Source organism: Neophocaena asiaeorientalis, unplaced genomic scaffold (genome assembly GCF_003031525.2).
Source record: "Neophocaena asiaeorientalis asiaeorientalis breed wild unplaced genomic scaffold, Neophocaena_asiaeorientalis_V1.1 scaffold249, whole genome shotgun sequence".
NCBI lineage: Eukaryota > Metazoa > Chordata > Mammalia > Artiodactyla > Phocoenidae > Neophocaena > Neophocaena asiaeorientalis.
Window position 1 is genome coordinate 4487640 of NW_020172625.1, and position 17606 is coordinate 4505245.

General features: G+C 41.4%; 1 protein-coding gene across 1 annotated transcript in view; it reads right to left on the reverse strand.

Annotated features, from left to right (window-relative positions):
* PCSK5 (proprotein convertase subtilisin/kexin type 5) overlaps window positions 1–17606 on the reverse strand; it is a 442496-nt gene that overhangs the window by 80027 nt on the left and 344863 nt on the right. Inside the window, exons 22-24 of the mRNA XM_024738976.1 lie at window positions 11972–12108; window positions 5325–5531; window positions 4918–4986 (exon numbers count right to left, since the gene is read on the reverse strand). Of these exons, the coding sequence (XP_024594744.1) occupies window positions 4918–4986; window positions 5325–5531; window positions 11972–12108 (413 nt within the window). The remainder of the gene's footprint in view (window positions 1–4917; window positions 4987–5324; window positions 5532–11971; window positions 12109–17606) is intronic.

Consider the following 17606-nt stretch of genomic DNA (forward strand, 5'->3'; position numbering starts at 1 on the left):
TTTTTTTTTTTTTTTTTTTTTTTTTGTTATGGTTGTTTTAATTTGTATTTCCCATGTAACGAACAAAGTTAAACATCTTTTCTTATGCATACGGTCATTTGTTTCATGTGATTTTTTGAATTCTTTTTTTTTTTTTTTTTGGACGCTGCGGTGGCTTCTCTTGTTGCGGAGCATGGGCTCTAGGTGTGAGGGCTTTAGTAGTTGTGGCTCTAGAGCGCAGGCTCGGTAGTTGTGGTGCATGGGCTTAGTTGCTCTGCGGCATGTGGAGTCTTCCTGGACCACGGCTTGAACCCGTGTTCCCTGCATTGGCAGGCAGATTCTTAACCACTGAGCCACCAGGGAAGTCCATTTCATGTGATTTTTAAAACCTATCTCTTTCTTCATAACTTCCTGACTCTTACCTTAGATCAGGCTCCTGTTACTTCAGACCCAGAATTCTGAAATAGTCATCGAGCTGGTTTCTCTGCCTGCAACTTCATCCCTTTCAACTACCCTCAACACAGTTATTGGAGTTACAGCATTAATCTTTTTAAAACACCTCTTCAAAAAATTCTCTTTTTTTTTCTATAATAACCTTCAGTTATTCCCTTTTAGGCACAAACTCATGAGTCCAGAATTCAAGTTATGATTTTCAATCACTCTAAAGTGATTGCCTATTCCCTTGTCTTTGCAGTATTATATTCCTTCTGCAAAATTAGTGTCCTAAAATCCATGGCAGAAATCCTTCCCTCCAAACCTTTTTTTCTGCGATTGTCTAGGTCAAAAGCCCCTCCAGAGTGCAGCCCTGCTCGCTTATCTGTCTAAATTCCATGGAAACTCTAAGGCTCATCTCAAGTCGCATTTTCTTGGAAGCCTTCCTTAATCACTTCAGTGCCCAGGGCTTCCTCCCTTTGCTAAATTCACTTGGTACATATATTTATCCCCTTAACTGTCACTTAATTAATTTATTTATATTAATTAATTTATTTTTTAACATCTTTATTGGAGTATAATTGCTTTACAATGGTGTGTTAGTTTCTGCTTTATAACAAAGTGAATCAGTTATACATATACATATGTCCCCATATCTCTTCCCTCTTGCGTCTCCCTCCCTCCCACCCTCCCTATGCCACCCCTCCAGGCAGTCACAAAGCACTGAGCTGATCTCCCTGTGCTATGCGGCTGCTTCCCACTAGCTATCTATTTTACGTTTGGTAGTGTATATATGTCCATGCCACTCTCTCACTTCACCCCAGCTTACCCTTCCCCCTCCCCGTAGCCTCAAGTCCATTGTCTAGTAGGTCTGTGTCTTTATTCCCATCTTGCCCCTAGGTTCTTCGTGACCTTTTTTTGTTTGTTTGCTTTTTGTTTTAGATTCCATATATATGTGTTAGCGTACGATATTTGTTTTTCTCTTTCTGACTTCACTCTGTATGACAGACTCTAGGTCCATCCAACTCACTACAAATAACTCAATTTCATTTCTTTTTATGGTTGAGTAATATTCCATTGTATACATGTGCCACATCTTCTTTATCCATTCATCTGTTGATGGACACTTAGGTTGCTTCCATGTCCTGGCTATTGTAAATAGAGCTGCAATGAACATTTTGGTACATGACTCTTTTTGAATGATGGTTTTCTCAGGGTATATGCCCAGTAGTGGGATTGCTGGGTCATATGGTAGCTCTATTTTTAGTTTTTTAAGGAACCTCCATACTGTTCTCCATAGTGGCTGTATCAATTTACATTCCCACCAACAGTGCAAGAGGGTTCGCTTTGCTCCACACCCTCTCCAGCATTTACTGTTTCTAGATTTTTTGATGATGGCCTTTCTGACCAGTGTGACATTTAATTTAAATGTTTTTTTTTTCTTTCAGTAACTTAAAATTTTTCAAATTTGTGTATATTTTCCCCCAAGAGTAGGGACTATTGCTGTTTTAGTAAGTATGCAAATATTAATCAGTTTTCATCACCCATTTCTGAGCCAAGATAAAGGCACATTAATCTCTCTATTTTATCGATATGGTAAGGAAGTAAAGAGATCTTATGCAATTTGATTAAAATCAGTCATTAAGTCAATGCTGATGTAGGTATGGGCCCCAAATCTTAGGTTATAGTCAAGTGTCAAGTGTAAAAATGATTCTATTTGCTTATCCTCTCAATTAATGAAGAAATATAATTTAGAACACTTAGATTTATCTTAGTTGAAATTTCCATTTAAGATATTGGTTACAAAGACAAAGAATTTGGCATCAAATCCTCTTAGAATAAAATGATATTATGTAAAATGCTATCCGTTTGTTTTCAGCCTGATAAAAGGCCCATAGACACAGTCTGACTAGAGAAAACGTATCTAAATCCATGTGTGTCCTGAGCCATGCGTCTCTGCTTTGAATTTGGGCAACGCTCAAATTCAATTCAACAAACGTTTACACATTTATTGTGCTTTTATTATACCCTAGACATGCTGCTAGTTTTTGTGGGAGCAGTGTATATGTCACAGAGTTTGTTCTGAAGTAGTTTACTCTCTAGGCAGAAAGATGTGTACACACCAAATATTACACAAATCAGCAGTAAAAAGTATTATCATTGGCCTACAAACCAGGGGAAACAAGCAAAAAGAGTTAATTCTATTGGAAAGAGTAACAGAAGCTTCAGAGATAAGATGATAATTGATTTCAGCTAAGGCAATACAAAAATAAACAAGGTTCAACATATAGAGAGTTAATAAATTAAGAGAAAATTTCAAATTTCAAATTAGAAATTAGCAGAACGTTCTATGTCACCCTCTCCTGCAATCCTACTACACTGTATACATCTCTCTAGTCTGGCAGCTTGACTTGCAAAAGATTTGGTTCCAGGTGTGTCACGTATAGCAGCCAGAGAGGGCCTCACAGCAGAATCACAGTCATATCACCTTTGAATTCCCACTGCCAAGGCCAGCACTCTGCACATAGTAGACAACTGAAGTCTCTTAAAGGAGGGAATGAAGTATTTTAATAGCATTTTGTAAAGTGACTCAAACTTTCTAATTTACTGCTTTTTTGGAAAACTGATTCTTTTGGATTTTGAGTTCTTTTGGATTTTGAGTCCCCAGATTGCTGGGGTCTGCTATGGAATTCATCATCCAGGGGAGACATCTCAGTCTCATCTTTAGCTGAATCAGCTAAGAGAAGGGTGGGTACAATACAGATCATGGTTGTTACTGTTCCCACCCCCATGCCAAGGTTCTCACTGATCCACACACATTCATCCACCTCTTTAAACCTGAGAGCCAAAATCATACGTTTGAGATTTTACAGACAGACACATACACACACACACACCCCCCTCCATGATGCAGAAAGATGTTAGCATGGACACATAACACACGACAGCAAAGGTATAAAAAGAGACCACAAAATTTAGCAGGGAAAATGGGCAAACCAATGGGCAAATGTGGTCCGAAATGGACAAAAAAGTGAAATCAAGGTAGTCAGAAACATTTATCATTGCTCCCTGTAAGAAAGATTACGTCCCATCTCTTCACAAGAAACACTGGGATTTACTCATCTTTTAGATTTTAATACTTTTATTACTTAGTTTAGATCTATTTTTGTTTCCCAGAAAATTAGTATTTTATCCTTAAATCTCTGACTGTAAGTGCTACCCCCTTCTTAAGTGGGAGTTATTATTATATTTTATTTTCCAATCATATATGCTCCATTGTATAGCGGAAGGTAATGGGGGAATGGTATTCCAGTTCCTCAAAACTCTGTTTTGTAGTTACATATATTATAGATAATACATCTTTCCATTGAAGGCAGACAGAGATGGTGATGGCCGTCAGATAAATTATAACTCATGTATAATATTTAAGAATTAAGGGAATCTATTAGGTAAGGCCAATGAAAAGTCTACTTAATCCTGGCACAGTCTAACCCCCTGCAACTTCATGAGTGCTTTATGAAGCATGGGCTTCACTGGCAACTTGTTAGAAGTGCAAATTCTTAGGCCCCACTCTAGACTCCTAAATTAGAATCCGCATTTTAGCAAATCCCCCTTGTAATGTGTGTGTACACTGAAGTTTTAGAAGCATGAGTCAGCCAGTCACAGGGTTTCATGGAAACTCTATGACGAGAGATTATCCCATCCATCTTTAATTTAGGTTGTGTTTCCTTTCAAAGATCCATAAGACCAAGTGCCAATTATGTCAATATCTTGCCTAAATTTACATTAAGATACACTCTTGGAGTTTGGTGGCCTCCCGATTTTTCATTTTACATCCAATCCAATGGTGCTGTGTGATACACCCTGTTCCGCAGGAGAACCAGGCGTGCATGGGGAGAAAGGAGAAGGCAATTAATTTGAACTAGAGAATTATACGGAAGACTGGCAAGTGCTTTGCATTGTATGATGGGGATTTTAAACTCTACTGACTCCATGTTGCTTTCCTCTCAAAAGATTTTCTTGGGCTCCAAGCAGTAGAATCATTTTTGCGAAGGAAAATTCCCAAACTTCTGAAAAGCTTTTGTGTTTCATATACGGAGTGAGTTAGAGTAATTGTGTATTTCTTTGCTTGAGTTTATTTCTCTCCCACCATTACTCATTTCAAAATCGTCACCTTGAGAGGCTAAGCAGAGGCCGAATCCCAGGCACCCTGAACTGTGGTTGCTGTAGGTATCACCTGCCAGCTAGCTAACAACCAGAGGAAAAGATACCTGTCCTTTCCTAAACTTGAGTTTTGCGAAGACTGGTGACCCATCCATTGCCTCAAAAGGGAGCATCTCTCACTGTGACCCTGTTTGCGTGGAAGTGAGCCTACTTAATGGATACTGATGGTGACAGTGATGATGACAACAATGACAAGAGTCCCTGTTGAAGGAATGACAGGATGCGGATGTGTGAAGAAGGACACAGTTATTTCAACTCTAAGGAAAAAGGGAGATGACGTACCTAAACTGCATCCCAGACACCCTTCTTCACAAGGCATGCATTCTTCGTAGTCTGGGTCTTGGACTTCACCTATACAATAAGAGAAGTAAAAAGCACAATTTCATTTTCACTGAATGGAGACCCATTAGTTGCTATAAAAATATGTTGGCGTGTAGCTTATTTTCAAGCAAATCGTAGAGTAATTATGAAACCCACAACCATGATTGAGGATATATGTGTCACCCACATTTTATCTCCTTCTATTAATTTAATAGATTAGATTAGTTTGATTGGGTACAAATAGAACAAAGTTGGACTGTATGCCATGCAACTAGTTTTGAAATCAAGTTGGTAGGTTTTACTTATTAAAGAAGTAAGTTCAGTTTCTGGGAACGTAGTTGGGTATATAAGTGATGAAGCAGCCTTACCTTGTCCACACTCTAACTTCCGGCAGGTACGGTTGGAGGGCACCAGGAAGTAGCCACGCCCACATCGTGTGCAGACGTGTGAGCTGTGGCAAAGCTCACAGTTGTCCGGGCAAGGCTGGCAGGTGTGGCCCTCATCAGGGTAGTGGCCTGTGGGGCAGTTCTCCCGGCACTCTCCCCAGTACAGGAACCGCTCTCGGCCATGCTTATCTAAACAGATAGAAATGAGCAAAATTAAAAGAAGGAAAATGTACAAAATTAACCATGAAGGTAATATAACTGAAGTCACTTTATTAAGATATGACCAACTGCTTTTGCTCCCGGTAGACCAGAAAGATAAGAATGGTTGAATAGAAAATGCAGTATCTTTGAACTTGTAGTTGAAGACTTCCTTGGGCTCCTTCCAGTGTTTGTAGACGCTCAAAGAGTTGGGGACTATAGAGATCCCATAAGAATAACAAATGCTTGATGATAGATGCATTTCTATGATAGTGCAATCTTTTAGAATGATTTTGAATTCTGTTATCAAAATCACACACTTGTGTTAACTGTATAAGGACTGACTTTTTGCACAGCTACCAATCCTGTATTGACAGTCTATTGAAGCACTCAACCAAACATGCCTCTTTGACTCCTTTATATGAATTCCTGGAAGTTCTGAGCGGCTGTCAACATTGGACTCTACAAGGAAAGAATCAGCAGTGCTCCCAGTATGAGACTGTGGGAATCTGCTCCTGCAGAAGACCCAATGTTGCCCCTGGAGGGAATGGAAAATTCTAATCAATTCCAAGCTATCGTAATCAATGCAAAAGGATTCTCATCAGTTCTAATCATACACTTAAACACATAAGATTAATGTAGATGCACCTAGAGGCCTCCTACCTCCCACCCCCTGGAGTTTTTGCTTGTGCTAAGTGTGCCCAGGGCATCCATCTTCTCTGAATCAGGTCTCCCACATGCCCCTGGCTCTGAAAATATCTGCATTACCTAAAATAACTGGGTCTAGAATTCACTCATAATGTGATCTACCACACGAAGACCCAGAACCATTGACCTTCAAGATGCAAGGCTGTTGGGACTTCCCTGGTAGTCCAGTGGTAAAGAGTCTGCCTTCCAATGCAGGGGACATGGGTTCGATCCCTGGTCAGGGAACTAAGATCCCACATGCCGCGGGGCAACTAAGCCCATGTGCCACAACTACTGAGCTTGCATGCCTCAACTAGAGAGCCTGCGTGCTGCAAACTACGGAGCCCATCCACTCTGAAACCCATGCGCCACAACTACAGAGCCCACACACCCTGGAGCCCTCATGCCACAACTAAAGAAGAGAAAACCTGCAGGCCACAACTAGAGAGAAGCCCGTGCGCCACAATGAAGAGCCTCTGTGCCACAACTAAGACCCAATGCAGCCAAAAATAAATAAAATAAAAAAATAATAAATCTTTTTTTTAAATTTCAAGGCTGCTGAATTTGTAAAGATAGCACTGACCCCATGTTACAAGTGCAAAATCTGAAAGTCAGTATAATATTGAATATTAGATTGAACCACATGAAATTGCTCACATTCGACAGTTTATTACCTGTAAACTAGGCATTTTCAAAGGTTTTAACCTAATGTTCTTATTTGATTAAAGCCCTATTTCAAATACAATTTAAAAATCACACCCTTGGATTATGGATTCTGAAGCTCCCTTTTTACTGATGGTGATTTCATGCCAGAAGTCTGCTGGTTCCCATGGGACAAAGAAAATAAAGAAAATGTCCAAAGAGGTGGTAGAAAAAAGTGTTTGCAGTCTCCAAGTTAGACCTGGAAGAACATTATCCTCCTAGCGAAGAAGAGTGTTTGGGAGGATGTAATATGCATTTGGTGATTCTACAGCTATAGATTGAGGTTGTGGAGCACAAAACCCCAATCTGGTGGAACCTCGAATCTCAGGAGACCACAAAAAGGTCAACTTTCCAAGTTTTGTTCTTCTCATTTCTACCATGACTCATTGAGAAAAGATTCTGTTTTACAAAGTGCCAACCTTCTCACATGTAGGTAGGAATATGTTAGGGAGAGCAGTGAAAAGCTAACCCTCTCCTCCATCCAGCTGTTGCTGTACATTCCCTACACCTTCACATGATGTCAAATCAAGATCCAGAGGCTTAAGGGAAGCTTGGCATATGGTGAGTTCTAAATATATATTTGTTGAATGAGTGAGCGAATTCATGTTTGTCAATATTCCTATTTTTCCAACATATCCAACTGGATCAACAATCTTTTTTTAAAAATTTATTTATTTAAATTTATTTATTTTTTGGCTTCCCTGGTGGCTCAGTGGTTGAGAGTCCGCCTGCCGGTGCAGGGGACACGGGTTCGTGACCCAGTCCAGGAGGATCCCACATGCCGCGGAGCACTGCGTGCAGGCTTTCTCTAGTTGTGGCGAGTGGGGGCTACTCTTTGTTGCGGTGCGCAGGCTTCTCATTGTGGTGGCTTCTCGTTGCAGAGCATGGGCTCTAGACGTGTGGGCTTCAGTAGTTGTGGCATGCAGGCTTCAGTAGTTGTGGCTCACGGGCTCTAGAGCACAGGCTCAGTAGTTATGGCACATGGGCTTAGTTGCTCCATGGCATGTGGGATCTTCCCAGACCTGTGATCAAACCAGTATCCCCCGCATTGGCAGGTGGATTCTTAACCCCTGCACCACCAGGGAAGTCCCTGGATCAACTATCTTAAAAATGAATGATGATGGGTTCAGATATTAGAGGAAATGTTCTCCAATTCCATTTTATTATTTATTTGGTTGCACCAGGTCTTAGTTGCAGCTTGCCGGCTCCTTAGTTGCGGCACGGGGCCTCCTTAGTTGTGGCATGCGAACTCTTAGTTGCACATGCATGTGGGACCTAGTTCCCTGGGCAGGGCTCAAACCCAGGCCCCCTGCATTGGGAGTGTGGAGTCTTACCCACTGCACCACCAGGGAAGTCCCTCCAATTCCTTTTTTTTTTTTTTTTTTTAATCGGCAGGCGGACTCTCAACCACTGCGCCACCAGGGAAGCCCCAATTCCATTTTTATTGTTCAGATATGGCTTTGCTATTTGGACCCCTCTGGGTATTATAATTTGGGTTTAAAGGACAGAGATGTAAAGGGTCTTGTTTAAAATACATGGACCATGAAAAAGGAAGTCACTTAGGTGCCTTAACAATGGCCAGCTTTCCCCACGTGATTGGTTCAGGATTATGCCGAGATTTGATATTTCTACTAGCTTGATAGCACGGCAGCTCACTTAGCTTTGGATGATTATTTGGACACCTCAGCGATTCGAATATCATGCATATATTTTTGGCTACTTGCCCAGAGTCTCAGAAATTAAGTTCATGTAGTGATAGGGGGGCAGAGGCCGGTTCTTGTAGTAGAAGTGCTGATATTTTTGTTATGTGACAAAGCCGTTCATGCGGTAATAGGAGACAAGAGTTAAAAATCAAGGAACTCCAAAAGAGGTTCAGATTGGCTTTCATTTATACTGAGGAGTAATTAACTGCTTCCAGAGTATTTCTTGGCAACCGATTTTGTTAGAAGAGAAGGTGGACCAACGTGAAGGCATTGGATGTCTGCCGGAGGAAAGGAAGGTTGAGGGTTGAAAGACAGGAAGGGAACAGGATTGCTGGAAAGGATGAAAGAAAGGCTGAGGGACTGTGAAAATAAACTTTATGAAGTTTACTCCAACATTTTGCTTACTGAAGCTGTTGTATGATTGGTAGAAGTTAGTTTCGGGCTGTTTGGTAGAGGATAAACCTGGAAGAGAGTTTAGAGTGAATTTTCACCAATAGAGCTGGAGATCTGCCTTTCCAAAAGGATTCAGACCTAACATTAACAAAGTTACAATTAAGCAAGGGGTGAAATTTCTACAAAGAGATGGGACAGGCTTATGTGTGTAGGTGGGACTCCCTAGCCAGAGGAATTTCAGCCTTTGAATAAAGCTTATTGATATAGAACTGCATCCATTCCATCATCTGTCTTCTACAGCACTGCCTCACGGATTAGCTGCACTAATATGTGCACTTGGGATAGTACAGTCTTAACAGGCAGAAAACCCTGCTAATCAGAGCCCGCTTAACATTTCCCTCTTCAGGACGCCTCCTGTTCTCACTACAGCTGAAAGTAGTGACCTGTAGTAGGGTTGCTACCATTCATTCAGTCTCTATCTAATATCTTCCTGTTTTATAATACATGAGGACACACCCCTCTGTTAGATCGTAAAACTCCTTGAAAGTGAGTATCATGTTATTATTTACTGCATTTTCCATGGTACTTACGTAGAGTAACTTATACGTGGGAGGGACACAATACATTTTTTAAAATTATCGATGTATAGTTGATTTAAATGTTGTGTTTATCGCATGTGCTTGTGAGCTTGACAGCTCCCCAATCCTCAGACTTTTCTGATGAGATCAGTGGTGATATTAACAAATGTAAAAAAAATAGCTGTGCTTTTTTTCTGCTATACAGAGAAGTAACTCAGCTCTACATATATATACGTATATTTCATATTCTTTTCCATTATGGTTCATCACAGGATATTGAATATGGTTCCCTGGGCTATGTAGTAGGACACTGTTGTTCATCCATCCCATATAATAGTTTGCATCTGCTAATCCCAAACTCCCAGTCCTTCCCTCCCCTACCTCCTCTCCTCCTTGGCACCACAATACATTTTGTTAAGAGAACAGGTTAAACACAGACTTTGAAATAGAAAACACAGAAGAAATGTCAGGGCATTTTATGTGTGGATTGGTCCAAGTAGCCATAGGATGGCTAGATACTTGGCTAGATATCTAACGTTTTAGATACTTGTTTAGCGTTTAAGCTACTCCTTAGTTGTGTATATATATGAAGATTTAGTGTGTTTTAAATGTGAAAGGGAATTTAGATGCCATCTTGTCCATTCTCCTCCTTTTTACAAACATGGAGAGACTTAAAGAGGTGAGGTGATTGGGTTAGTGTCTTCTAGTTTATTAGTGACAAAGCCGAGACTAGAATCCAGGTTTTCTGATCGATATTGTTTCTACTGAACCATACATTCATCCATCTATTTACTGTGTGCCTTCTATATGCCAGATTCTGTGCCGTGCTTGAAATACGGCAGAAAACAGGTAGACACCATTGACTGCTCTTACAGGGCACAGAGTCTGACGGACAAGGTAGATAGCGAGGGTGAGGAGGCCTGTGAATGGGAAGTGCTGGGCTCCAAGGGTGCTCACATGAAGGGGGCTTAGCCTAGACAAGAAGGTTAGGGCAGCCCTCACTGAGGAAATGACATTGAAATGGAGGCCTAAAGGATGAATAGAAAGAGATCAGGTAGACAGTGGCTGCGGAACATCTCAAGTGAAGTCTGAAAAGCTAGAGAGACTGAAATGCTCGCAGGAGCAAGCAGGTACAAACAGTAACAGTAGTAATAGTAGTGATAATAATAATAATTGCTAATATTTATTGAGTACTTCCTATGCACCCCACCCCATTCTAAGTGCTTTATTATTTATCTCATTTCATTTTCATAATAATCCTAGAAGAAGGCAGCCATGATCACCATCTTACAGATGAGAAAGGGAACAGAATAAGCAGGCTAGAGGTAAAATTTGACAGATATACTTTGTTTACATATGAAACACAAAGAAATCATTTTAATTTATACAAAGAAATGTGTATCTCTCATTTTTCTGCAGATGCTCTTCATTTATTCTTCATTTTTCTTGGTTTTATTACAAGCAAGAACGAAGCTAAATAATTCTCTCCTATTAGAAAAAACGTGTAAATGTCATGATGGTGGCAACAGAGAGCCTCAAGATTAGTGAGACAGCTGGGAGGGGTGGGGATTGTGATGAAATGGAGAGCAGCCCCGATGGTTTCCAGTCAACCATTTGGGGGCCATATGGAGCAGTGTTGCCAGATCTTCCAAGTTTTCAAGAGAAACCAAAAACCCAGGTTTTTATTTGAAATTTCCCAATTTGGCTCAAATTTTAAAGTGTTCTGTAGGTCAAATAAGATATGAATTAGTCCCCCATGAAGTCAAAGTGGGGGCCAACATATGTAGGGAGACTGGAGAGGAGTCAAGGGTCAAACTACAGAGGACTTGAGAGATCATGGAGTATAATTTAATGACAGCAGAAACTTTAGCATTGCTAAGGCTGGGACAGAAAAGGTCATATTTGTGTTTGGAAAAGATTACTCTGTTCCCACAGGGCTCTGACAACTTCTAAATGGCATAGCTCAGGGCTGAGGAGACCCTGACCCAACCTCTATTACGCTATTTCTCTTAAAGACCAAATATGTCTGCCTTAATTTCCTAGCTTTTCACTTTCACCCCAATGAGTCTTAGTTTTGTCTAGCTCATGTCTGTCATCGTGTTTGCATGCCCTTTCTTTCCTCTTCTCTGGAAAGACATCTCTTAGTTTCTCTCTCATCTCCTCAGGGGCAGCGGGTCTATGTCTCCAACAATTTGAACTTGTGTCCTGACAGCAGGCAGAAACTTCAAGGTTGTACATACTCTTTAATGAACAGACAGCTGTCTAATCTCACCCCCTTGTCCCCAGAGACGAAGCTTTTTAGTCAAACCAAATAATGTCCAGTGGGCGAGCAGGTTTGCAGCAGGAAGAAGCAAGCAGACTCCCTCACCTACTCCACAGGAGGTGCAGTTGGAGGGCTCATCTCCTTGGCATTCCTGGCAGGTGGAGTGGCATGGATGGCATTGGTTCTTAAATTCAAATTTGCCCGAGGGACAGTTCAAAACGCAGCGACCATCATCAAAAATCCTAGAAGAAACCAGACTTTTAGAGTTTGTAAGGGTGACTTTATGGAATTGTGTTAAGTACTAGAACATGTGGTGTTTGTGTTTCGCTGCACATTCTTGGTTTCATTGATCGAGAAACAAGGGTGATGCCTGGGACTGATCGTCTTAGAACATGGGGAATATTGGTCATGTACCCATCCTTGGCCAGAGATTTGGACCCAACAGTAGGCATGCCGGGAACTGGCTGGAGATGTAATCTTGATTCTGGTTTCAAACAAATTAATCAGTACCCCAGGGATTAAACCCACACTGTAGGCTCCAGCCAAACCCAGCCAACACTCAGATGGAGGTCTTTGAACTTTGAAGACACTAGATGGGTTTTTGAATCCAGAGGCCTTGGAGTAAATATTCTTTCTTTAGTTATCAGCATGCCCACACTTTGCAATGGGAATGTCAAGTCCAAGGGCTCCCAAAGAAGCACCATCCTGTAGTTTAGGTGCTACTTATAAACTTGACCTACACACATGGCAAGTAATCCATGAATTCTGATTCCTTTTTTAAAATTAATTTTTTCATTGGAGTATAGTTGATTTACAATGTTGTATTCGTTTCTGCTGTACAGCAAAGTGAGTCAGTTATACATACACACATATCCACTCTTTTAAAAATTCTATTCCCATACAGGTGATTACAGAGTATTGAATAGAGTTCCCTGTGCTATTCAGTAGGTTCTTATTAGGTATCTATTCTATATATAGTTGAACTGTGTCATTTTTGCAAGTATTTCCTGATGTATAGGGTACCACAGTCTCTATTTTCTGACCATGTTTGCCATCACCTACAAGGGCACTGCAGATAAGTTAGCATGCGGGCTTCTAAAACCTTTGGTTTTATAATATATATATATATATATATATATATATATACACACACACCATAATGTGATGGTTAATGTTTTCAAAGTTTCGCTTCTTCTTTCCCTTGGAAGAAATCCCAAGAGCAAATGGGATGAAGTAAATTCTGTCCAAGAATTTTCCTCAGAAGAAAATCCACAATGTCTAAGTGCAAGAGTCAGATGGGTCATGTCAATGGATGAAGTGAGATGGGGAGCTCCACCCCCAGAGTTGCTGTGGGGAGAGAGCCGAGATTCTGTATTTTTCACAAGTTCCTAGATGATGTTCATGGTGCTGGTCTAGAGAGCATACTTGGAGAGCTTCTCAGTGGTAGTCTGGGCTACTATGGAATTTGTTAAATGATTCCTACCTAAGTAATACAGGTGGTGCCAAACTGGCATCTCAGAGAGCTCCCTTACAGCAGTAGTTACTGTGTCAGTCGTGAGGGTGTGATGTCTCCAAGGGTGTGATGGTGGCATCCAGATCTGGGAGAACTGAGGGCCTGCAAACAAAGCTAGGCTTTCTCTCTCTCTCTCTCCCCAGTCTGGATGTCACACAAAAGGCCAGGTGTAGGTCTTGAGCAACTCATTCCTGGGGTGGTATTTAATTTGTCTAAATCCCTCTGTTTCTATAGCCAGAATCAGCCCTAAATGGAGGATTGGCATTTCAATACCAGGTTTGGAGGAAATTGGGGTGGGGACAAAGCATCTTGAACATGTGTTGCTGCAGTTGCAGTCTTCCATCTCGTCCCTGAAAGTCTGTGTCATTTGCATCTGTTTGGAAACAGAATGGGATTAAGGCCAAGCATACAAGAAGGACACCTCGTTCTTGGATCCTCAGCCCCTCAGGCTCTGGTCACCATACCCAGCGTCACTGGAGTCAACAATCCTTTTGGCCTGCTGCAGAGTGTGGAATCCCAGCCCTAAACAGACATGCACACACAGCTGGTTGTCCAAGTCAAAACAGATCTCCTGCACCATGACCCGTAATGAGAAGACTGTGCTCCAGACTTTTAGCTGATGGCACTAATGCCAGCTGGGAATATCCTGGTCCCACCCTGGTTTTTTAGCTAGAAGGTTTGTCAAGGAATAATTTGGTTGTGGCTAGTTAAAAAAACGGAAACAAAACAAAAACCTCCCTTTAAGAAAAAACTATGTAAGAGCTTTCTGAGGTTTTTAAACAAGTGAACTACTCTGTTCTCCACTGAAAACGAGAATGGGGCATGTTTATTTGTGAAGGTTCATTTTCTTGCTAAATTAAGTTGAAAAAGAGATGGAAAGTCCATCATCATTTTGTTCTTTATAGGAAGAGATGACAGATTGGTTTGGGGCAATTATTTCTCTTGAGAGAGGTGATCTAATACTGTCAATGGTTGGAACCATTTAAAACCCTTCGCGAACTTGGGTGGGTACGGAGGTGAAGCAGATGGTGTAGCGCTGCCATGTTTATGTAGGGAAGGGGCCGTCTTTCTTACTTGAGAGCTTATTTTAAGAAAGTACCAAGCAAATAATTGTGCTTCAAACCACCTCCCTCTGTCTCTACCCTGAAGAAAGCACAGGTGACATACCCAGTTTTTGTAAGAACGTGATTCTTTATAAAGATCGAACGATAAGGACAACAGTCGTGCTTGAGTGAAGGCACCGAATTACATCATCTCTTGCAATCTCCCCATCCCGCTCAAGAACAATTGCTAAGGAACTTGAAGAAAAGTCCCATTTCAAGTGACACAGATTTCTACCACCAACAACAAATCTCCCCTAGTGGAGGAGAAGAGATATGTTGTTCTGGGCCCCATGGGGCTGATGGAAAATTTCTTTAAAGCGAACTCAAGCCATCTCTGGGACCACCAATCATCCGGTTTGTGGATTTCTAGGACACTCGGGCAAGCTCATCTCTGCAGGGGAAGCCCTTCTCTTCCCAGGTCACGTACGCTCTTGGCCTTTTCATAAGCTGTGAACCATTCCAGGTCCAACAGGCTCATGGAAAGGAAGAAGGTGGCAAAACCAAGTGCTGAAGAGCTGGGCAGAGGTGAAGTTCTCAACATTGGCACTAAATTTTCCAGAAGCCCCAGGGTGTGTGTGTGTGTGTGTGTGTGTGTGTGTGTGTGTGTGTGTGTGAGAGAGAGAGAGAGAGAGAGAGAGAGAGAGAGAGAGAGATGTGAACTGGAAAAGAAGAGTTGCAAGTCAGAGTTAGCTGGTCCTCTGCGCTGATCGTTGGTTTGGTCTAACTAAAGCCATCACACGGGCATTTACTGTAATTTCTTGGCACGTTAACGTTGTAACAGAATGAAATCCCGCAAAGGATTTTTTTTTCCTGAATTCTTGAAACAGATCAAATAAAACATTTGAGGGTGGGTCAGAAAACTTTTACGTGCTTTTAATTAGTTCATAGACTCCGCAGTTCCTTCAGGACTGGGTTGGGAAATTAGCTCATGCAGTGAGGACCACGGCATTACAGAGCTAGATGTGTTAAATAGCGGTGGCAAAGACGATACTTGCTTTCCCCAACTTTTTAATCATCTTGAAGGAGCTAGATAAACCCAAAGGTTTATAGAAATGTAGAGGGAAAGCTAGAAGATGAAGAAAAGCTTTTCAAGTTTCAACTTCCTTTAAAACAACTTCAGAGTTAAATTATTTTTTCAAATTTTATTATGGAAATTTTAAACATATATAAAATAAACAAGACATAACAGAACCCCCCCCCATGTACTCATCACTCAGCTTCAATAATTGTCAACACATGGCCAATCTTATTTCATCTACATCCCCAGTGATTTACTTCCCTCTCATATTGTTTTGAAGAAAACCTCTAAGTTAAAGGTTAACATTCCTTTCCCAGATAAAAACTCCTTTAGGGATGACATTTATTGTGCCAGGACTGGAGATACCCCAAAAGCTTAAGAATAGGAAGAAACTCAGAGTGACCAATAGTTTATTCTGTTTGCCTCACCTTACCCCTTACCCCCACCCCAGATCCATTTTCTGCCATTCTCTGACCTGCTATGTCTTGGAAGTGCCCACTAGAGACCGTGTCCCCAAGCTCACTTCCCTTACTTGTAAATGGTGTTCCCCATTGGCATCCAGGTGTTTCAGACAGGGAAACACCAGTAGGAGATCTGAGGGTGGGGGGAGAGAGAGACTGGGGTATTTATTCCACTGGAGCCACAACCTGGCTTCCTCCTCCCATGATTCTGGAGTGGCTATGTTCCCTCCAGCTCCAGTTTCTATCAGGCATCCCTTCTATGGCTACAGGGTTTGCTTCAGGCCTAGGGTGTTAAAGCTCTCCCAGTGTTCTGGTCCCTGAGTGCTTCACCAGCCCTTGACTTTGACCTCCTGAACCACCTATAAAAATCCATGGATTTGCACCTAACTCTGAGCTGGACATAAAGCAGGTGCTCAAGACCGTCTTGAGTAGACCTGATTCCACTCAAGGAAATACTTTGGAAAAACCTTAAGGAAAATACGTGGCTGCCCTTTGAGGACAAATAAGTCAACGACACCATCTTTCAAAATAATTTCTTTCTCCTCATCTTCTAACCCCTTTCTGGAAAATGCAGATAAGAAAAGTCAGCTAGTTCATTGCCATGATGCGGTGCCCTTTCTTGGATGTATTTGCAAGTAACTGACATCAAGGAAGAGAAATGGGGAAAGAAATGGAGCGCTCAGGGAGATGAGAAGAAAATTGTTCCTGAGCAATAGGATTTCCAGGAGGACACCTGGTTTGAGACCTATACACATGCTTTTCTATTTTCAAAAGCTAAAGAACAGGTTGCTAAAGCCAAACTATTCAAGTGGCACAGGAGGTGTACCTCTGATCTTCTTGTACCAATGAGCTTCGATTCTTAAAAAAATGGCCACTGATGGTAGTTGAATTTTTTTCTCACTTCTGGTGAGCCTGGGACAATCATAACTTCCACGATGTACACTGGACGATGGTAGCTGCCCTATTAAACAAATGCTAAAAAGTTCCCTTGGTTCAAAGATGTCCAAACACACGATGGCATTTGATTGTTGATGTGAGGAGTTAGAGGAGCAAAAGGACCTATTTTCAAAATGTTGTCTGTATCTAATAGCATGCCTTGAAGCTGGCTTAAAGCAAACTCAAGAGGCATAGGTATCTTAAAGAGACACTTAGAAAATGTTATCACAGCATTAAGAATTCTTAATAAGACTGTTCTTTTGTGTTTCCTTCCTTTCCTCCTTCCCTCCTCTCACTCTCTCTCTTTCTCTTTCTGAGGGAGCTATTTGGAGAACCAAGCTCATGATATTAATTACACACTTCATCAAGTTCAATAACACGTACATTTATTGAACTACTACTATGTGTTGATCACTGTAGGGGAATAAGGAGACAAATACACCACAGTTCCTACTCAGGGTATTACAGTCCTGATAAAGAATTAGGTGAAATGACTGTTGTTCAAGGCAGAGGGAACGTCCATCCTAGAGACTCACCTGCCACTGAAGCAGCCTCATTATACTGGTCTTGGGAGAAACCTTGCTTCCTACGCATTTATCAGAGAAGATGAAGCCAACAAATATTAAGTGCTAGAATCAGAGGAGTGTTGATTAAAAATGCAACGGGCTCCCAACTCTCTTCATTATAAATTCTCAATGTATTAGCAAAG